At 48.9% G+C, this 20,637-nt stretch overlaps 1 protein-coding gene across 6 annotated transcripts in view; it reads left to right on the top strand.

Moving 5' to 3' along the window:
• LOC141273167 (alpha-2-macroglobulin-like protein 1) overlaps positions 1 to 20,637 on the top strand; it is a 607,283-nt gene that overhangs the window by 477,907 nt on the left and 108,739 nt on the right. For all 6 annotated transcript variants that reach the window (XM_073684620.1, XM_073684625.1, XM_073684624.1 and 3 more), the window contains 4 exons: positions 9,583 to 9,808; positions 12,644 to 12,770; positions 13,897 to 14,018; positions 20,106 to 20,157. In XM_073684620.1, coding sequence (XP_073540721.1) covers positions 9,583 to 9,808; positions 12,644 to 12,770; positions 13,897 to 14,018; positions 20,106 to 20,157 — 527 coding nt within the window. The remainder of the gene's footprint in view (positions 1 to 9,582; positions 9,809 to 12,643; positions 12,771 to 13,896; positions 14,019 to 20,105; positions 20,158 to 20,637) is intronic.

Genomic DNA, 20,637 nt, shown 5'->3' with positions numbered 1-20,637 from the left:
CAGGATCAGGTTCCCCGTTACATCGTAGGGATCTAGTTTAGTTCTATTGTAGGGACAGATCTCCTGCCTTTCCTTAGTCTCTTAAGCAGATCATAACAAGCTCTGTATATAGTGTCAGTGTACAGGTAATACAGTGATCACCAGTGACATTATATACAGGAGCTCGGTACATAGTGTCAGTGAATAGGTAATACAGTGATCACCAGTGACATTATACACAGGAGCTCTGTATATAGTGTGTAGTGTACAGGTAATACAGTGATCACCGTTGACATTATACACAGGAGCTCTGCATATAGAGTATAGTGTACAGATAATACAATGATCACCAGTGACATTATACACAAGAGCTCTGTATATATTGTATAATGTACAGGTAATACAGGGATCACCGGTGACATTATACACAGGAGCTCTGTATATAGTGTATAGTGTACAGGTAATACAGTGGTCACCAGTGACATTATACACAGGAGCTCTGTATATAGAGTATAGTGTACAGATAATACAGTGATCACCAGTGACATTATACACAAGAGCTCTGTATATAGTGTATAATGTACAGGTAATGCAGGGATCACCAGTGACATTATACACAGGAGCTCTGTATATAGTGTATAGTGTACAGGTAATACAGTGATCACCAGTGACATTATACACAGGAGCTCTGTATATAGTGTCAGTGTACAGGTAATACAGTGATCACCAGTAACATTATACACAGGAGCTCTTTATATAGTGTATAGTGTACAGGTAATACAGTGATCACCAGTGACATTATACACAGGAGCTCTGTATATAGTGTCAGTGTACAGGTAATACAGTGATCACCAGTGACATTATACACAGGAGCTCTGTATATAGTGTCAGTGTACAGGTAATACAGTGATCACCAGTAACATTATACACAGGAGCTCTTTATATAGTGTATAGTGTACAGGTAATACAGTGATCACCAGTGACATTATACACAGGAGCTCTGTATATAGTGTATAGTGTACAGGTAATACAGGGATCACCAGTGACATTATACACAGAAGCTCTGTATATAGTGTATAGTGTACAGGTAATACAGGGATCACCGGTGACATTATACACAGGAGCTCTGTATATAGTGTATAGTGTACAGGTAATACAGGGATCACCAGTGACATTATACACAGGAGCTCTGTATATAGTGTATAGGTTACAGGTAATACAGTGATCACCATTGACATTATACACAGGAGCTCTGTATATAGAGTATAGTGTACAGATAATACAGTGATCACCAGTGACATTATACACAAGAGCTCTGTATATAGTGTATAATGTACAGGTAATACAGGGATCACCGGTGACATTATACACAGGAGCTCTGTATATAGTGTATAGTGTACAGATAATACAGTGATCACCAGTGACATCATACACAGGAGCTCTGTATATAGTGTCAGTGTACAGGTAATACAGTGATCACCAGTAACATTATACACAGGAGCACTGTATATAGTGTCAGTGTACAGGTAATAGAGGGATCACCAGTGACATTATACATAGGAGCTCTGTATATAGTGTATAGGTTACAGGTAATACAGTGATCACCATTGACATTATACACAGGAGCTCTGTATATAGTGTATAGTGTACAGGTAATACAGTGATCACCAGTGACATTATACACAGGAGCTCTGTATATAGTGTATAGTGTACAGGTAATACAGTGATCTCCAGTGTCATTACACACAGGATCTCTGTATATAGTGTCAGTGTACTGGTAATACAGTGATCACCAGTGACATTATACACAGGAGTTCTGTATATAGTGTCAGTGTACAGGTAATACAGTGATCACCAGTGACATTATACACAGGAGCTCTGTATATAGTGTACAGGTAATACAGTGATCACCAGTGACATAATACACAGGAGCTCTGTATATAGTGTATAGTGTACAGGTAATACAGGGACCACCTGTGACATACACAGGAGCTCTGTATATAGTGTATAGTGTACAGGTAATACAGGGATCTCCAGTGACATTATACACAGGGGCTCTGTATATAGTGTTTAGTGTACAGGTAATACAGTGATCACCAGTGACATTATACACAGGAGCGCTGTATATAGTGTATAGTGTACAGGTAATGCCGCGATCACCAGTGACATCATACACAGGAGCTCTGTATATAGTGTATAGTGTACAGGTAATACAGTGATCACCAGTGACATTATACACAGGAGCTCTGTATATAGTGTATAGTGTACAGGTAATACAGGGATCACCAGTGACATTATACACAGGAGCTCTGTGTATAGTGTCAGTGTACAGGTAATAGAGGGATCACCAGTGACATTATACACAGGAGCTCTGTATATAGTGCCAGTGTACAGGTAATACAGTGATCACCAGTGACATTATACACAGGAGCTATGTATATAGTATACATGTAATACAGTGATCACCAGTGACATTATACACAGGAGCTCTGTATATAGTGTATAGTGTACAGGTAATACAGTGATCACCAGTGACATTATACACAAGAGCTCTGTATATAGTGTCAGTGTACAGGTAATACAGTGATCACCAGTGACATTATACACAGGAGCTCTGTATGTGGTGTATAGTGTACAGTTAATAGTGATCACCAGTGACATTATACACAGGAGCTCTGTATATAGTGTCAGTGTACAGGTAATACAGTGATCACCAGTAACATTATACACAGGAGCTCTTTATATAGTGTATAGTGTACAGGTAATACAGTGATCACCAGTGACATTATACACAGGAGCTCTGTATATAGTGTATAGTGTACAGTTAATACAGGGATCACCAGTGACATTATACACAGAAGCTCTGTATATAGTGTATAGTGTACAGGTAATACAGGGATCACCGGTGACATTATACACAGGAGCTCTGTATATAGTGTATAGTGTACAGGTAATACAGGGATCACCAGTGACATTATACACAGGAGCTCTGTATATAGTGTATAGGTTACAGGTAATACAGTGATCACCATTGACATTATACACAGGAGCTCTGTATATAGAGTATAGTGTACAGATAATACAGTGATCACCAGTGACATTATACACAAGAGCTCTGTATATAGTGTATAATGTACAGGTAATACAGGGATCACCGGTGACATTATACACAGGAGCTCTGTATATAGTGTATAGTGTACAGGTAATACAGTGATCTCCAGTGACATTACACACAGGATCTCTGTATATAGTGTCAGTGTACTGGTAATACAGTGATCACCAGTGACATTATACACAGGAGTTCTGTATATAGTGTCAGTGTACAGGTAATACAGTGATCACCAGTGACATTATACACAGGAGCTCTGTATATAGTGTACAGGTAATACAGTGATCACCAGTGACATAATACACAGGAGCTCTGTATATAGTGTATAGTGTACAGGTAATACAGGGACCACCTGTGACATACACAGGAGCTCTGTATATAGTGTATAGTGTACAGGTAATACATGGATCTCCAGTGACATTATACACAGGGGCTCTGTATATAGTGTTTAGTGTACAGGTAATACAGTGATCACCAGTGACATTATACACAGGAGCGCTGTATATAGTGTATAGTGTACAGGTAATGCCGCGATCACCAGTGACATCATACACAGGAGCTCTGTATATAGTGTATAGTGTACAGGTAATACAGTGATCACCAGTGACATTATACACAGGAGCTCTGTATATAGTGTATAGTGTACAGGTAATACAGGGATCACCAGTGACATTATACACAGGAGCTCTGTGTATAGTGTCAGTGTACAGGTAATAGAGGGATCACCAGTGACATTATACACAGGAGCTCTGTATATAGTGCCAGTGTACAGGTAATACAGTGATCACCAGTGACATTATACACAGGAGCTATGTATATAGTATACATGTAATACAGTGATCACCAGTGACATTATACACAGGAGCTCTGTATATAGTGTATAGTGTACAGGTAATACAGTGATCACCAGTGACATTATACACAAGAGCTCTGTATATCTGTATATAGTGTCAGTGTACAGGTAATACAGTGATCACCAGTGACATTATACACAGGAGCTCTGTATGTGGTGTATAGTGTACAGTTAATAGTGATCACCAGTGACATTATACACAGGAGCTCTGTATATAGTGTATAGTGTACAGGTAATACAGTGATCACCAGTGACATTATACACAGGAGCTCTGTATATAGTGTCAGTGTACAGGTAATACAGGGATCACCAGTGACATTATACACAGGAGCTCTGTATATAGTGTATAGTGTACAGGTAATACAGGGATCACCAGTGACATTATACACAGGAGCTCTGTATATAGTGTCAGTGTACAGGTAATACAGTGATCACCAATGACATTATACACAGGAGCTCTGTATATAGTGTCAGTGTACAGGTAATAGAGGGATCACCAGTGACATTATACACAGGAGCTCTGTATATACTGTCAGTGTACAGGTAATAGAGGGATCACCAGTGACATTATACACAGGAGCTCTGTATATAGTGTATAGTGTACAGGTAATACAGGGATCACCAGTGACATTATACACAGGAGCTCTGTATATAGTGTACAGGTAATACAGTGATCACCATTGACATTATACACAGGAGCTCTGTATATAGTGTCAGTATACCGGTAATATAGTGATCACCAGTGACATTACACACAGGAGCTCTGTATATAGAGTCAGTGTACAGGTAATACAGTGATCACCAGTGACATTATACACAGGAGCTCTGTATATAGTGCCAGTGTACAGGTAATACAGTGATCACCAGTGACATTATACACAGGAGCTATGTCTATAGTATACATGTAATACAGTGATCACCAGTGACATTATACACAGGAGCTCTGTATATAGTGTATAGTGTACAGGTAATACAGTGATCACCAGTGACATTATACACAAGAGCTCTGTATATAGTGTCAGTGTACAGGTAATACAGTGATCACCAGTGACATTATACATAGGAGCTCTGTATATAGTGTATAGTGTACAGGTAATAGTGATCACCAGTGACATTATACACAGGAGCTCTGTATATAGTGTATAGTGTACAGGTAATACATTGATCACCAGTGACATTATACACAGGAGCTCTGTATATAGTGTCAGTGTACAGGTAATACAGTGATCACCAGTGACATTATACACAGGAGCACTGTATATAGTGTATAGTGTACAGGTAATACAGTGACCACCAGTGACATTATACACAGGAGCTCTGTATATAGTGTCAGTGTACAGGTAATACAGTGATCCCCAGTGTCATTATACACAGGAGCTCTGTATATAGTGTACATGTAATACAGTGATCACCAGTGACATTATGCACAGGAGCTCTGTATATAGTGTCAGTGTACAGGTAATACAGTGATCACCAGTGACATTATACACAGGAGCTCTGTATATAGGGTATAGGTTACAGGTAATACAGTGATCACCAGTGACATTATACACAGGAGCTCTGTATATAGTTTACAGGTAATACAGTGATCACCAGTGACATTATACACAGAAGCTCTGTATATAATATATAGTGTACAGGTAATACAGTGATCACCAGTGACATTATACACAGGAGCTCTGTATATAGTGTATATAGTGTACAGGTAATACAGGGATCACCAGTGACATTATACACAGGAGCTCTGCATTTAGTGTATAGTGTACAGGTAATACAGTGATCACCAGTGATATTATACACAGGAGCTCTGTATATAGTATATAGTGTACAGGTAATACAGTGATCACCAGTGACATCATACACAGGAGCCCTGTATATAGTGTACATGTAACACACTGACTCACCAGTGACGTCTCTAGTTGAAGTCCTTCATCTTCTCTTTTCCTCTTCATCCAGCACAGACGGCCATCACTTCTTCCAGCCAGGACTCGTCTCTGCAGAAAATAACACACAGTTATCTAGAGCAGTTTCCAGAGCACATTCCCCACTTTTTCCCCATCTTCTACACTGCACCAGATGAAGAAAAAAGGTGACCTAGTGCCGCCCTGCACAGTAACAGGACCCCCCACACTGAAAACAGTATCCTCAAAAATCACAGCAGTAATAATATCCATATTAGCCTATACAGTAATAATGTCCCACATCCTGCTCCTATATGTCTCTCCATTCTGCCCTCGTGTCTCTTCATTCTGCCCTCGTGTCTCTTCATTCTGCCCTCGTGTCTCTTCATTCTGCCCTCATGTCTCTCAGCTCTGCCCTCATGTCTCTCAGCTCTGCCCTCATGTCTCTCAGCTCTGCCCTCATGTCTCTCAGCTCTGCCCTCATGTCTCTCAGCTCTCCCTTCATGTGTCTCAGCTCTCCCTTCATGTGTCTCAGCTCTCCCCTCATGTGTCTCAGCTCTCCCCTCATGTCTCAGCTCTCTCCTCATGTCTCAGCTCTCTCCTCATGTCTCAGCTCTCCCCTCATGTCTCAGCTCTCCCCTCATGTCTCAGCTCTCCCCTCATGTCTCAGTTCTCCCCTCATGTCTCAGTTCTCCCCTCATGTCTCAGTTCTCCCCTCATGTCTCAGCTCTCCCCTCATGTCTCAGCTCTCCCCTCATGTCTCAGTTCTCCCCTCATGTCTCAGCTCTCTCCTCATGTCTCAGCTCTCTCCTCATGTCTCAGTTCTCCCCTCATGTCTCAGCTCTCCCCTCATGTCTCAGCTCTCTCCTCATGTCTCAGCTCTCTCCTCATGTCTCAGCTCTCTCCTCATGTCTCAGCTCTCTCCTCATGTCGTGTCTCAGCTCTCTCCTCATGTCGTGTCTCAGCTCTCTCCTCATGTCGTGTCTCAGCTCTCTCCTCATGTCGTGTCTCAGCTCTCTCCTCATGTCGTGTCTCAGCTCTGCCCCCCATGTCGTGTCTCAGCTCTGCCCCCCATGTCATGTCTCAGCTCTGCCCCCCATGTCATGTCTCAGCTCTGCCCCCCATGTCATGTCTCAGCTCTGCCCCCCATGTCATGTCTCAGCTCTGCCCCCCATGTCATGTTAAACATTTCCTTTTAGCTCAAAGAATGAAGAATATTCCAGCAGCCCATCACCTGGAACTGCATGTGAGACCCCCTGTGGTGACGGCTCTGGTGGGTCTACCATCCCTATCCACACAATGGGCGTAGTGACTGAGAGAACAATCAGTTAAGGCCCCTGAAACACTAGCAAGATTAATAAAATGATTACTTGACATTTACCTTTAGCAATCTCCTGTCTGGCTTTATGTATATATAAGATCCAGCCTTCACGTCTTCCTCTGCTTACTATCATTGAATGGAAACATTGATTCCTGAGGCCTAACGGCCGAGCAAACAAATCTCTAATAAAACACAATAATAAGATCAACGGAACCAGTGCTCCGTGCTGGAAAAAGTCTGCATCCCTTAGAGCAGTGAACTCCGCTCTACATGTATCGGTCCAATAGTCTTAGAACAAGGCCAGCTCCTCACAGTCTGCCTCTAGCTCCTCCCCTTCCTCCTTATATAGGAGAGGACAGTTGCTGCTGATAAGATTCTATGTAGAGGGGCGGGGCTCTGCCTCTAGCTCCTCCCCTTCCTCCTTATATAGGAGATGACAGTTGCTGCTGATAAGATTCTATGTAGAGGGGTGGGGCTCTGCCTCTAGCTCCTCCCCTTCCTCCTTATATAGGAGATGACAGTTGCTGCTGATAAGATTCTATGTAGAGGGGCGGGGCTCTGCCTCTAGCTCCTCCCCTTCCTCCTTATATAGGAGATGACAGTTGCTGCTGATAAGATTCTATGTAGAGGGGTGGGGCTCTGCCTCTAGCTCCTCCCCTTCCTCCTTATGTCAGTAAGGTAACATTTTGTCCTAACTGAACAAGGATTTTACCCAGAAATTTAGAATTTTGAGAAGGATCCATCCTGGGGAAGAAAGAAGCGGATTTCTCTGATAAGATCTATTATTACAAAGTTTCTTTCTTTTTCACCATTGATTTATGAACTGAAAATGGAACTGATGGTGGCTCTTTAAAGGGAACCTGTCACGTCCTATCTACTATCTACGCTGCCCCCATAGTGTTGTTAGTCATGCAAAGCTTTTTTATTAAAATCGGTGGTAGTATAATGATTTTATAACTTTATATACATTTTGTCCTACCTGCTGTATTCAGTCATAGGGGTGTGATCCTCCCATCAGTCATAGGGGTGTGATCCTCCCATCAGTCATAGGGGTGTGATCCTCCCATCAGTCATAGGGGTGTGATCTTCCCATCAGTCATAGGGGTGTGATCTTCCCATCAGTCATAGGGTGTGATCCTCCCATAAGTCATAGGGGTGTGATCCTCCCATCAGTCATAGGGGTGTGATCCTCCCATCAGTCATAGGGTGTGATCCTCCCATCAGTCATAGGGGTGTGATCCTCCCATCAGTCATAGGGGTGTGATCCTCCCATCAGTCATAGGGGTGTGATCCTCCCATCAGTCATAGGGGTGTGATCCTCTCATACAGTCACTGCTGGCGTCGCCCATGTATTTGAATATTGCTCCCGGGAGGTTGTGTCTAGATTGGAGGTGATTCTTTCTGCTCCTCACTTTAGCCTCCGATCTAGACGCTTCACTGCGGAGGAGACTCGATCAGAGCTGCTGGAGTGAGGGTCTCAGTAATCCCCTCCAATGTAGACAGTTCAGCGCTGACACAACTAGACCGATGTAGACAGTTCAGCGCCGACGCCACTAGACCGATGTAGACAGTTCAGCGCCAACGCCACTAGACCGATGTAGACAGTTCAGCGCCGACGCCACTAGACCGATGTAGACAGTTCAGCGCCGACACCACTAGACCGATGTAGACAGTTCAGCGCCGACACCACTAGACCGATGTAGACAGTTCAGCGCCGACGCCACTAGACCGATGTAGACAGTTCAGCGCCAACGCCACTAGACCGATGTAGACAGTTCAGCGCCGACACCACTAGACCGATGTAGACTGTTCAGCGCCGACACCACTAGACCGATGTAGACAGTTCAGCGCCGACACCACTAGACCGATGTAGACAGTTCAGCGCCGACACCACTAGACCGATGTAGACAGTTCAGCGCTGACACCACTAGACCGATGTAGACAGCAGCTCTAATCGAGTCTCCTCAGCAGTGAAGCGTCTAGATCGCTAAAGCAAGGAGCAGAAAGAATCACCTCCGATCTAGAGGCAACCTCGCCGGGAGCAATATTGAAATACATGGGCGACGCCAGCAGTGACTGTATGCAGCGCCACCTATGACTGAATATGAGAATCACACCCCTATGACTGAATACAGCAGGTAGGACAAAGTGTATATAAAGTTATAAAATCATTATACTACCACCGATTTTAATGAAAAAAGCTTTACATCACTAACAACGCTATGGGGCAGCGTAGATAGTAGCTAGGACGTGACAGGTTCCCTTTAAAGTCTAGGCCCTGTCCATGTGATGTTAGTGGTGGCAAATGGGAGAAGTTCTGTCTTTCCATCCTAAACCCTCTGCTGTGGACTCTGATGTGAGGTCATCCATCACCTCCATTAGATCTTCTGTGAATCTTCATGGTTTTACTTTTCTGCAGTTCATCTGGTTCTGCTGTGATGCCGGTTTCTGTCCCACACACTATCACGACGTGGTGCGCCCAGATGTTCTGCGTTGGTCCTGGAGGGATGGGTCTCTCTTCTCCAGCTGACCTCAAAGCTTTCCAGCCATTCTTTGCAGAACCCGCCCTTCCTTACTCAGTGAAGCGTGGAGAAACGTTCTTATTCAGAGTCTCAGTCTTCAACTACATGAGTCACGCTATGAAGGTAACCTCCTGGTGTATGAAGGTAACCTCCTGGTGTATGAAGGTAACCTCCTGGTGTATGAAGGTAACCTCCTGGTGTATGAAGGTAACCTCCTGGTGTATGAAGGTAACCTCCTGGTGTGTGAAGGTAACCTCCTGGTGTATGAAGGTAACCTCCTGGTGTGTGAAGGTAACCTCCTGGTGTATGAAGGTAACCTCCTGGTGTGTGAAGGTAACCTCGTGGTGCGTGAAGGTAACCTCGTGGTGCGTGAAGGTAACCTCGTGGTGTGTGAAGGTAACCTCCTGGTGTATGAAGGTAACCTCGTGGTGTATGAAGGTAACCTCGTGGTGTGTGAAGGTAACCTCGTGGTGTGTGAAGGTAACCTCGTGGTGTGTGAAGGTAACCTCGTGGTGTGTGAAGGTAACCTCGTGGTGTGTGAAGGTAACCTCCTGGTGTACGAGGCACGGGGATTTCATTAGGAGCACAAAATCACATTGGGGATCATTAGAATAAGCTTTCTACCATATTTGATGAATGTCCTAATGGGCTGGAGGTGGTGGGAAAATAGATAATTACGCACGGTTACTCCTACTGGACAGGCACTGGTCAGTATTCCATACTGTATCCCCCACCGGTCTCCTGGTTTCTGCAACCACAGTGGTCCCCAACCGTCCAGAAATTAATGGATAGCTTGTAAACATTGTGCAGTTTTTCAAACTGGGGAGACTTGTGCAGGTTTTTCATCACCTTCATACAGGTCCCAGTGAAGGCGGCCGATGGCTCTTGTAGGATTTATGGGCCGTAGACCTGATCACCTATAATCTTAATGATTTATTGTGGTCGTCTACAGTTTAAACCAGCAGTTTCCATCCACTATATATAAAGACACATCTCCATGTTTTCCTCAATATCTGACATGAAATCAGAATAAACCTTTCCCGTTTTAGGACAATTAGGATTTTACCATAATGTTTAATATTTGCCAAATGCCGGAATAATGAGAGGAGAGAAGGTTTAAGACATTTTTCTTACTTACTGCAAAGTCAAAAGTTTCCATACAGTAAGATTACTGTGCCTTTACACAATTCTGGACGGCCCATATGATGATGTCAGGTGTTTGGAAGCTTCTGATAGTTTTTTTTGAAACATCTGAGTTAATTAGAGACACACCTGTGGATGTATTTTAATGCACACCTGAAACACACGGCTTCTTTGTGTAGCATCATGGGAAAGTCTAAAAAAATCAGCCAAGATATCAGGAAGAGAAATGTGGACTTGCACAAGTCTGGCTCATCCTTGGGTATAATTTACCTGAAGGTGCCTCGTTCATCTGTACAAACAATTATACGCAAGTACAGACAAGATGGGAATGTCCAGCCATCATACTGCTCAGGAAGGAGACGGGTTCTATGTCCCAGAGGTGAACGTGCTTTGGTCCGACATGTGCATATCAACCCAAGGACAAAAGCAAAAGACCTTGTGAAGATGATGGCGGAAGACGGTAAGATTGTGTCAATATCCACAGTGAAACAAGTACTGTATCAACATGGGCTGAAAGGCAACTCTACCAGGAAGAAGCCATTACTCCAAAAGAAACATAAAAAAGCCAGATTAATGTTTGCAAATGCACACAGGAACAAAGACTTTAATTTTTGGAGACATGTCCTGTGGTCTGATGAAACCAAAATTGAACTTTTTGGGTATAATAACCATCGGTATTTTTGGAGGAAAAAGGGAGAAGCTCGGAAGCCTAAGAACACCATCCCAACTGTGAAACATGGGGGTGGCAGCATCATGTTGTGGGGTTATTTTGCTGCAGGAGGGCCTGGTGCACTTCACAAAATAGATGGCATCATGAGAAAAGAAGATTATGTGGCAATACTGAAGCAACATCTCAAGACATCAGCCAGGAAGTTAAAGCTTGAGTGGAAATGGGTCTTCCTAATGGACAATGACCCGAAGCATACTGCCAAAATGGTAACAAAGTATCTTAAGGATAACAAAGTCCATGTTTTGGAGCGGCCATCACAAGCCCTGATCTCAATCCTATAGAAAATTTATGGACAAAGCTGAAAAGGCTGTGAGCGCCGAGCAAGACGACCTACAAACCTGGATCAGTTACACCAGATCTGTCAGGAGGAATCGGCCCAAATTCCACCAACTATTGTAAGAAGCTGTGGAAGGAGATCCCGAACGTCTGACCCAAGTCATTCAGTGTAAGGACAACGGGACCAAATACTAATGAGATGGATGGAAACTTCTGACTCTGCAGTAAGTAATAAAAATGCATTAAACCTTCTCTCTCATTATTCCGGCATTTGGCAAATATTAAACATTATGGTAAAATCCTAATTGTCCTAAAACGGGAAAGGTTTATTCTGATCTCATGTCAGATATTGAGAAGAATATCATATGTGTCTTTATATATAGTGGATAGAAACTGCTGGTGTCAACTGTATGTGTCCGTAAAAAGAGTAGTCTGTCGGAGATTTTTGATAAACTGTCCAGAAAAAATGAAAACTCAAGTTGGCGACCCTGATTCATCTCTGAGAGATTCGCAGTCAGAGCCCCCCAAAGTGGTGACATCCAGCGCCCACCCCTCCAGCAGTAGCGATACCAGAGCCCCTGTTATGGCAGCCAAGGCTCCCGTAGAAATCCCACCGAGCCAGAAATTGGACATCCACGGTGCCCACATCACCCTATTCAGTATTCTCACATTGAGCGATCCCACCAGCTACAAGTGCCCTGTGACCGCTGCAGCCAATCAGCAACTCTGATTAGCTTCCCTCGCTGACAGTAGCCTGCAGACTATCACTCCTATCATTATACCCTCTGGCTGTCTTGTTTCACGCTCAGATCGAAGTCTCTCTACCGTCGTCTGAACAATTCAGAATTAAGAATGAGGAAAACAGCAAGAAATCGTTCTATCTCATCGGAGGGGAAAAGAAGACAATTTCTTATGATCTAACTCCAAATATATTAGGTGAGCTGACAACCCGCCTGTATACATGTGTGAGAGGTTGTCAGCCCCGCCCCCTGGTGATGACATCACTGATATAATGACAGGAGACCACACCCCTTGTACTGCAGCACCAGCTCCTCATCTATTACTGCTGACAACCCGCCTGTATACATGTGAGAGGTTGTCAGCCCCACCCCCCGGTGATGACATCACTGATATAATGACATGAGACCACACCCCTTGTACTGCAGCACCAGCTCCTCATCTATCACTGCTGACAACCCGCCTGTATACATGTGAGAGGTTGTCAGCCCCGCCCCCTGGTGATGACATCACTGATATGAGACCACACCCCTTATACTGCAGCACCAGCTCCTCATCTATCACTGCTGACAACCCGCCTGTATACATGTGAGAGGTTGTCAGCCCCGCCCCCTGGTGATGACATCACTGATATAATGACTGGAGACCACACCCCTTATACTGCAGCACCAGTTCCTCATCTATCACTGCTGACAACCCGCCTGTATACATGTGAGAGGTTGTCAGCCCCGCCCCCTGGTGATGACATCACTGATATAATGACAGGAGACCACACCCCTTGTACTGCAGCACCAGCTCCTCATCTATCACTGCTGACAACCCGCCTGTATACATGTGAGAGGTTGTCAGCCCCGCCCCCTGGTGATGACATCACTGATATGAGACCACACCCCTTATACTGCAGCACCAGCTCCTCATCTATCACTGCTGACAACCCGCCTGTATACATGTGAGCGGTTGTCAGCCCCGCCCCCTGGTGATGACATCACTGATATAGTGACATGAGACCACACCCCTTATACTGCAGCACCAGCTCCTCATCTATCACTGCTGACAACCCGCCTGTATACATGTGAGAGGTTGTCAGCCCCGCCCCCTGGTGATGACATCACTGATATGAGACCACACCCCTTATACTGCAGCACCAGCTCCTCATCTATCACTGCTGACAACCCGCCTGTATACATGTGAGAGGTTGTCAGTCCCGCCCCCCGGTGGTTACCATCCTCCCCTTCGCGCTGTATGCTCCGGGGTTGATATATACCGCGATCTGTGTCACATGACGTCCCGTCTGATTATGTCGCTGACTTCGCTCCTCCTTCAGGGCAGATGAACGTCACCATAATCGCTGAAGCCGTGAACAGTGCGGATCTGTATGACGGACAGGAGGTGAAGGTCCCAAGAAGAGGCCGCAGAGACGTGGTGATCAAGACGGTGCTGGTGGTGGTGAGTGTGGGGGCGCTGAGACTCCGCCTGGGAGAGGCCAAGACTGACGGGCGGCTGCAAGAACACATGTGGGTGTGGCTTATGTGAATGGGCGTGGCTAAACAGAAGCCGGCACCGATGTCAGATGTGAGTATCGTCTCCATCATGTGGCCTCCAGCTGCCCGGGCATGCTGGGACTTGTAGCTTCTCCAGGAGCCCACTGGTCTGTATTAAGCCCCTTCAGCAGCGGCTTCATCTTTGCAGGTTCCTTTGTTGCAATGTATCCGCCTATTGGGCGCCACTTATCTATGGCAAATGCCGCAGTGTGTGCTGAGACCAGGCGGGAATCACTACACGGAAATACCATGAACCTGTCCATAGCGCCTCATGTGGTGTGAGGGCTCATTACATCGTGGAAGGGGTAAAGCAAATATCTACTGCGTACTCGAGCCCAGGGGTATATGCTCTGTCCACAACCACGAAGATGGCTCCATGGCGGGTGATGCAAAGGTCACTGATACCAAAGCGGCCCTGTAATAGGAGCCACCAGAGACTACCGTCTGGCTCCTCACCCACCCACTGGTGTATAACGTCCTCAATCTCACCCCTGATGTCTAACCTCCAGCCCTTTCCCCCACCCCCAGTGTATAATCTCCAGCCCCACTATCATACCAAGGCAGTCCTGTAATAAAAGCCACTGGAGTATATCGTCTGGCTCCTCGCACCCCCCCACCCCGGTGTATAACCTCCCTCCCCTCACCTCTCCCCGGTGTATAATCTCCCTCCCCTCACCTATCCCCGGTGTGTAACCTCCAGACCCTCACCTCTCCCCAATGTTTAACCTCCGTCCCCTCACCTCTCCCCGGTGTATAACCTCCAGACCCTCACCTCTCCCCGGTGTATAACCTCCAGACCCTCACCTCTCCCCGGTGTATAACCTCCCTCCCCTCACCTCTCCCCAATGTTTAACCTCCGTCCCCTCACCTCTCCCCGGTGTATAACCTCCAGACCCTCACCTCTCCCCGGTGTATAACCTCTGTCCCCTTACCTCTGCCCGGTGTATAACCTCCAGACCCTCACCTCTCCCCGGTGTATACCCTCCAGACCCTCACCTCCCCCACCCTAGTGTATAACCTCCAGACCCACTATCATACCAAGGCAGTCCTGTCATAAAAGCCACTGGAGTATATCATCTGGCTCCTCGCACCCCCCCACCCCGGTGTATAACCTCCGTCCCCTCACCTCTCCTCAGTGTATAACCTCCGTCCCCTCACCTCTCCCCGGTGTATAACCTCCGTCCCCTCACCTCTCCCCGGTGTATAACCTCCCTCCCCTCACCTCTCCCCGGTGTATAACCTCCAGACCCTCACCTCTCCCCGGTGTATAACCTACGTCCCCTTACCTCTCCCTGGTGTATAACCTCCGTCCCCTCACCTCTCCCCGGTGTGTAACCTCCAGACCCTCACCTCTCCCCAGTGTATAACCTCCCTCCCCTCACCTCTCCCCGGTGTATAACCTCGCTCCCCTCACCTCTCCCCGGTGTATAACCTCCAGACCCTAACCTCTCCCCGGTGTATAACCTCCCTCCCCTCACCTCTCCCCGGTGTATAACCTCCCTCCCCTCACCTCTCCCCGGTGTATAACCTCCCTCCCCTCACCTCTCCCCAGTGTATAACCTCCCTCCCCTCACCTCTCCCCGGTGTATAACCTCCCTCCCCTCACCTCTCCCCGGTGTATAACCTCGCTCCCCTCACCTCTCCCCGGTGTATAACCTCCAGACCCTAACCTCTCCCCGGTGTATAACCTCCCTCCCCTCACCTCTCCCCGGTGTATAACCTCCCTCCCCTCACCTCTCCCCGGTGTATAACCTCCCTCCCCTCACCTCTCCCCGGTGTATAACCTCCCTCCCCTCACCTCTCCCCGGTGTATAACCTCCCTCCCCTCACCTCTCCCTGGTGTATAACCTCCCTCCCCTCACCTCTCCCTGGTGTATAACCTCGCTCCCCTCACCTCTCCCCGGTGTATAACCTCGCTCCCCTCACCTCTCCCCGGTGTATAACCTCCCTCCCCTCACCTCTCCCCGGTGTATAACCTCGCTCCCCTCACCTCTCCCCGGTGTATAACCTCCAGACCCTCACCTCTCCCCGGTGTATAACCTCCCTCCCCTCACCTCTCCCCGGTGTATAACCTCCCTCCCCTCACCTCTCCCCGGTGTATAACCTCCCTCCCCTCACCTCTCCCCGGTGTATAACCTCCCTCCCCTCACCTCTCCCTGGTGTATAACCTCCCTCCCCTCACCTCTCCCTGGTGTATAACCTCCCTCCCCTCACCTCTCCCTGGTGTATAACCTCCCTCCCCTCACCTCTCCCTGGTGTATAACCTCGCTCCCCTAACCTCTCCCCGGTGTATAACCTCGCTCCCCTCACCTCTCCCCGGTGTATAACCTCCCTCCCCTCACCTCTCCCCAGTGTATAACCTCCCTCCCCTCACCTCTCCCCGGTGTATAACCTCCCTCCCCTCACCTCTCCCCGGTATATAACCTCGCTCCCCTCACCTCTCCCCGGTGTATAACCTCGCTCCCCTAACCTCTCCCCAGTGTATAACCTCCCTCCCCTCACCTCTCCCCGGTGTATAACCTCCCTCCCCTCACCTCTCCCCAGTGTATAACCTCCAGACCCTCACCTCTCCCCGATGTATAACCTCCCTCCCCTCACCTCTCCTCGGTGTATAACCTCCCTCCCCTCACCTCTCCCCAGTGTATAACCTCCAGACCCTCACCTCTCCCCGGTGTATAACCTCCAGACCCTCACCTCTCCCAGGTGTATAACCTCCCTCCCCTCACCTCTCCCCGGTGTATAACCTCTCTCCCCTCACCTCTCCCCAGTGTATAACCTCCCTCCCCTCACCTCTCCCCGGTGTATAACCTCCCTCCCCTAACCTCTCCCCAATGTATAACCTCCCTCCCCTCACCTCTCCCCGGTGTATAACCTCCCTCCCCTCACCTCTCCCCGGTGTATAACCTCCCTCCCCTCACCTCTCCCCGGTGTATAACCTCCCTCCCCTCACCTCTCCCCGGTGTATAACCTCCGTCCCCTCACCTCTCCCCGGTGTATAACCTCCGTCCCCTCACCTCTCCCCGGTGTATAACCTCCGTCCCCTCACCTCTCCCCGGTGTATAACCTCCGTCCCCTCACCTCTCCCCGGTGTATAACCTCCGTCCCCTCACCTCTCCCCGGTGTATAACCTCCCTCCCCTCACCTCTCCCCGGTGTATAACCTCCGTCCCCTCACCTCTCCCCGGTGTATAACCTCCGTCCCCTCACCTCTCCCCGGTGTATAACCTCCAGACCCTCACCTCTCCCCGGTGTATAACCTCCAGACCCTCACCTCTCCCCGGTGTATAACCTCCGTCCCCTCACCTCTCCCCGGTGTATAACCTCCAGACCCTCACCTCTCCCCGATGTATAACCTCCCTCCCCTCACCTCTCCCCGGTGTATAACCTCCCTCCCCTCACCTCTCCCCAGTGTATAACCTCCAGACCCTCACCTCTCCCCGGTGTATAACCTCCAGACCCTCACCTCTCCCCGGTGTATAACCTCCAGACCCTCACCTCCCCCACCCTAGTGTATAACCTACAGCCCCTTGCCCCCTTCCCCAGTGTATATCCTCCTTCCCCTCATCCCCCTACCCCAGTGTATAACCTCTAGCAGCATTGTCATACAAAGGCAGTCCTGTAATAAAAGCCACTGGAGTATATCGTCTGGCTCCCCGTACCCCCACCCTCCCCGGTGTATAACCTCCATCCCCTCACTTCCCCCCAGTGTATTACATCCGGTCCCTCACCTCCCCCCGATGTATAACCTCCCTCCCCTCACCTCTCCCCGGTGTATAACCTCCCTCCCCTCACCTCTCCCTGGTGTATAACCTCGCTCCCCTCACCTCTCCCCGGTGTATAACCTCGCTCCCCTAACCTCTCCCCAGTGTATAACCTCGCTCCCCTCACCTCTCCCCGGTGTATAACCTCGCTCCCCTCACCTCTCCCCAGTGTATAACCTCCCTCCCCTCACCTCTCCCCGGTGTATAACCTCCCTCCCCTCACCTCTCCCCGGTATATAACCTCGCTCCCCTCACCTCTCCCCGGTGTATAACCTCGCTCCCCTAACCTCTCCCCAGTGTATAACCTCCCTCCCCTCACCTCTCCCCGGTGTATAACCTCCCTCCCCTCACCTCTCCCCAGTGTATAACCTCCAGACCCTCACCTCTCCCCGATGTATAACCTCCCTCCCCTCACCTCTCCCCGGTGTATAACCTCCCTCCCCTCACCTCTCCCCAGTGTATAACCTCCAGACCCTCACCTCTCCCCGGTGTATAACCTCCAGACCCTCACCTCTCCCAGGTGTATAACCTCCCTCCCCTCACCTCTCCCCGGTGTATAACCTCTCTCCCCTCACCTCTCCCCAGTGTATAACCTCCCTCCCCTCACCTCTCCCCGGTGTATAACCTCCCTCCCCTCACCTCTCCCCGGTGTATAACCTCCCTCCCCTCACCTCTCCCCAGTGTATAACCTCCAGACCCTCACCTCTCCCCAGTGTATAACCTCGCTCCCCTCACCTCTCCCCGGTGTATAACCTCCCTCCCCTAACCTCTCCCCAGTGTATAACCTCCCTCCCCTCACCTCTCCCCGGTGTATAACCTCCCTCCCCTAACCTCTCCCCAATGTATAACCTCCCTCCCCTCACCTCTCCCCGGTGTATAACCTCCCTCCCCTCACCTCTCCCCGGTGTATAACCTCCGTCCCCTCACCTCTCCCCGGTGTATAACCTCCCTCCCCTCACCTCTCCCCGGTGTATAACCTCCCTCCCCTCACCTCTCCCCGGTGTATAACCTCCGTCCCCTCACCTCTCCCCGGTGTATAACCTCCGTCCCCTCACCTCTCCCCGGTGTATAACCTCCGTCCCCTCACCTCTCCCCGGTGTATAACCTCCGTCCCCTCACCTCTCCCCGGTGTATAACCTCCCTCCCCTCACCTCTCCCCGGTGTATAACCTCCCTCCCCTCACCTCTCCCCGGTGTATAACCTCCGTCCCCTCACCTCTCCCCGGTGTATAACCTCCGTCCCCTCACCTCTCCCCGGTGTATAACCTCCCTCCCCTCACCTCTCCCCGGTGTATAACCTCCAGACCCTCACCTCTCCCCGGTGTATAACCTCCGTCCCCTCACCTCTCCCCAGTGTATAACCTCCAGACCCTCACCTCTCCCCGATGTATAACCTCCCTCCCCTCACCTCTCCCCGGTGTATAACCTCCCTCCCCTCACCTCTCCCCAGTGTATAACCTCCAGACCCTCACCTCTCCCCGGTGTATAACCTCCAGACCCTCACCTCTCCCCGGTGTATAACCTCCAGACCCTCACCTCCCCCACCCTAGTGTATAACCTACAGCCCCTTGCCCCCTTCCCCAGTGTATATCCTCCTTCCCCTCATCCCCCTACCCCAGTGTATAACCTCTAGCAGCATTGTCATACAAAGGCAGTCCTGTAATAAAAGCCACTGGAGTATATCGTCTGGCTCCCCGTACCCCCACCCTCCCCGGTGTATAACCTCCATCCCCTCACTTCCCCCCAGTGTATTACATCCGGTCCCTCACCTCCCCCCGATGTATAAGCTCTAGACCTTCACCTGCTTTCCGGTATATAACTTCCGTCCTCTCACCTCCCTCACCCCGGTGTATAACCTCCAGACCCTTGCCCCCTTCCCTGGTGTAAATCCTCCGTCCCCTCCCCCAGTGTATAACCTCCAGCACCATTGTCATAGGAAGGCAGTCCTGTAATAAAAGCCACTGGAGTATATCGTCTGGCTCCTCGCACCCCCCCTCCGGTCTCCTTGCCCTCGGTGGAGGGGGCACATACTTTTCTCCATACAGTGAATATAAGTAGCAGCTTCCATAGTGGTTTTGTGCATTAGCTTCTCGCAAGTAATCGCAGATCTAAATATCAGGTTATGAAAATGCAATTCAAAGCTGAAGATCAATATGGCCGCCCTTCCTGCTATCAGCTCTTCAAAAAAGAGACAAAAGCCGTCATTACAGAAGATGTCTTCTTCTCTTTTCAGGCTGAGGGGACTGGGGTGGAGCAGACGCACAACTCCCTGCTGATCAGTGAGGGTAATCCGCAGAAAATCTCTTTTTACACGTTTCTCCCGCCTGTGCAGTCACTGTGTGCAGTCTCCTCCTCCTGTGCAGTCACTGTGTGCAGTCCCCTCCTCCTGTGCAGTCACTGTGTGCAGTCCCCTCCTCCTGTGCAGTCACTGTGTGCAGTCCCCTCCTCCTGTGCAGTCACTGTGTGCAGTCTCCTCCTCCTGTGCAGTCACTGTGTGCAGTCTCCTCCTCCTGTGCAGTCACTGTGTGCAGTCCCCTCCTCCTGTGCAGTCACTGTGTGCAGTCTCCTCCTTCTATGCAGTCACTGTCTACAGTCTCTTCCTCCTCCTGTGCAGTCACTGTGTGCCGTCCCCTCCTCCTGTGCAGTCACTGTGTGCAGTCTCCTCCTCCTGTGCAGTCACTGTCTACAGTCTCTTCCTCCTCCTGTGCAGTCACTGTGTGCAGTCTCTTCCTCCTCCTGTGCAACCACTGTGTGCAGTCTCCTCC

The sequence above is a fragment of the Phyllobates terribilis genome, unplaced genomic scaffold (assembly GCF_046119375.1).
Source record: "Phyllobates terribilis strain yellow unplaced genomic scaffold, ASM4611937v1 Scaffold_5__5_contigs__length_657084704, whole genome shotgun sequence".
Classification (NCBI taxonomy): Eukaryota; Metazoa; Chordata; class Amphibia; order Anura; family Dendrobatidae; genus Phyllobates; species Phyllobates terribilis.
Note: the sequence above shows the minus strand (reverse complement) of the source record. Positions and strands in the feature narration are given on the sequence as shown.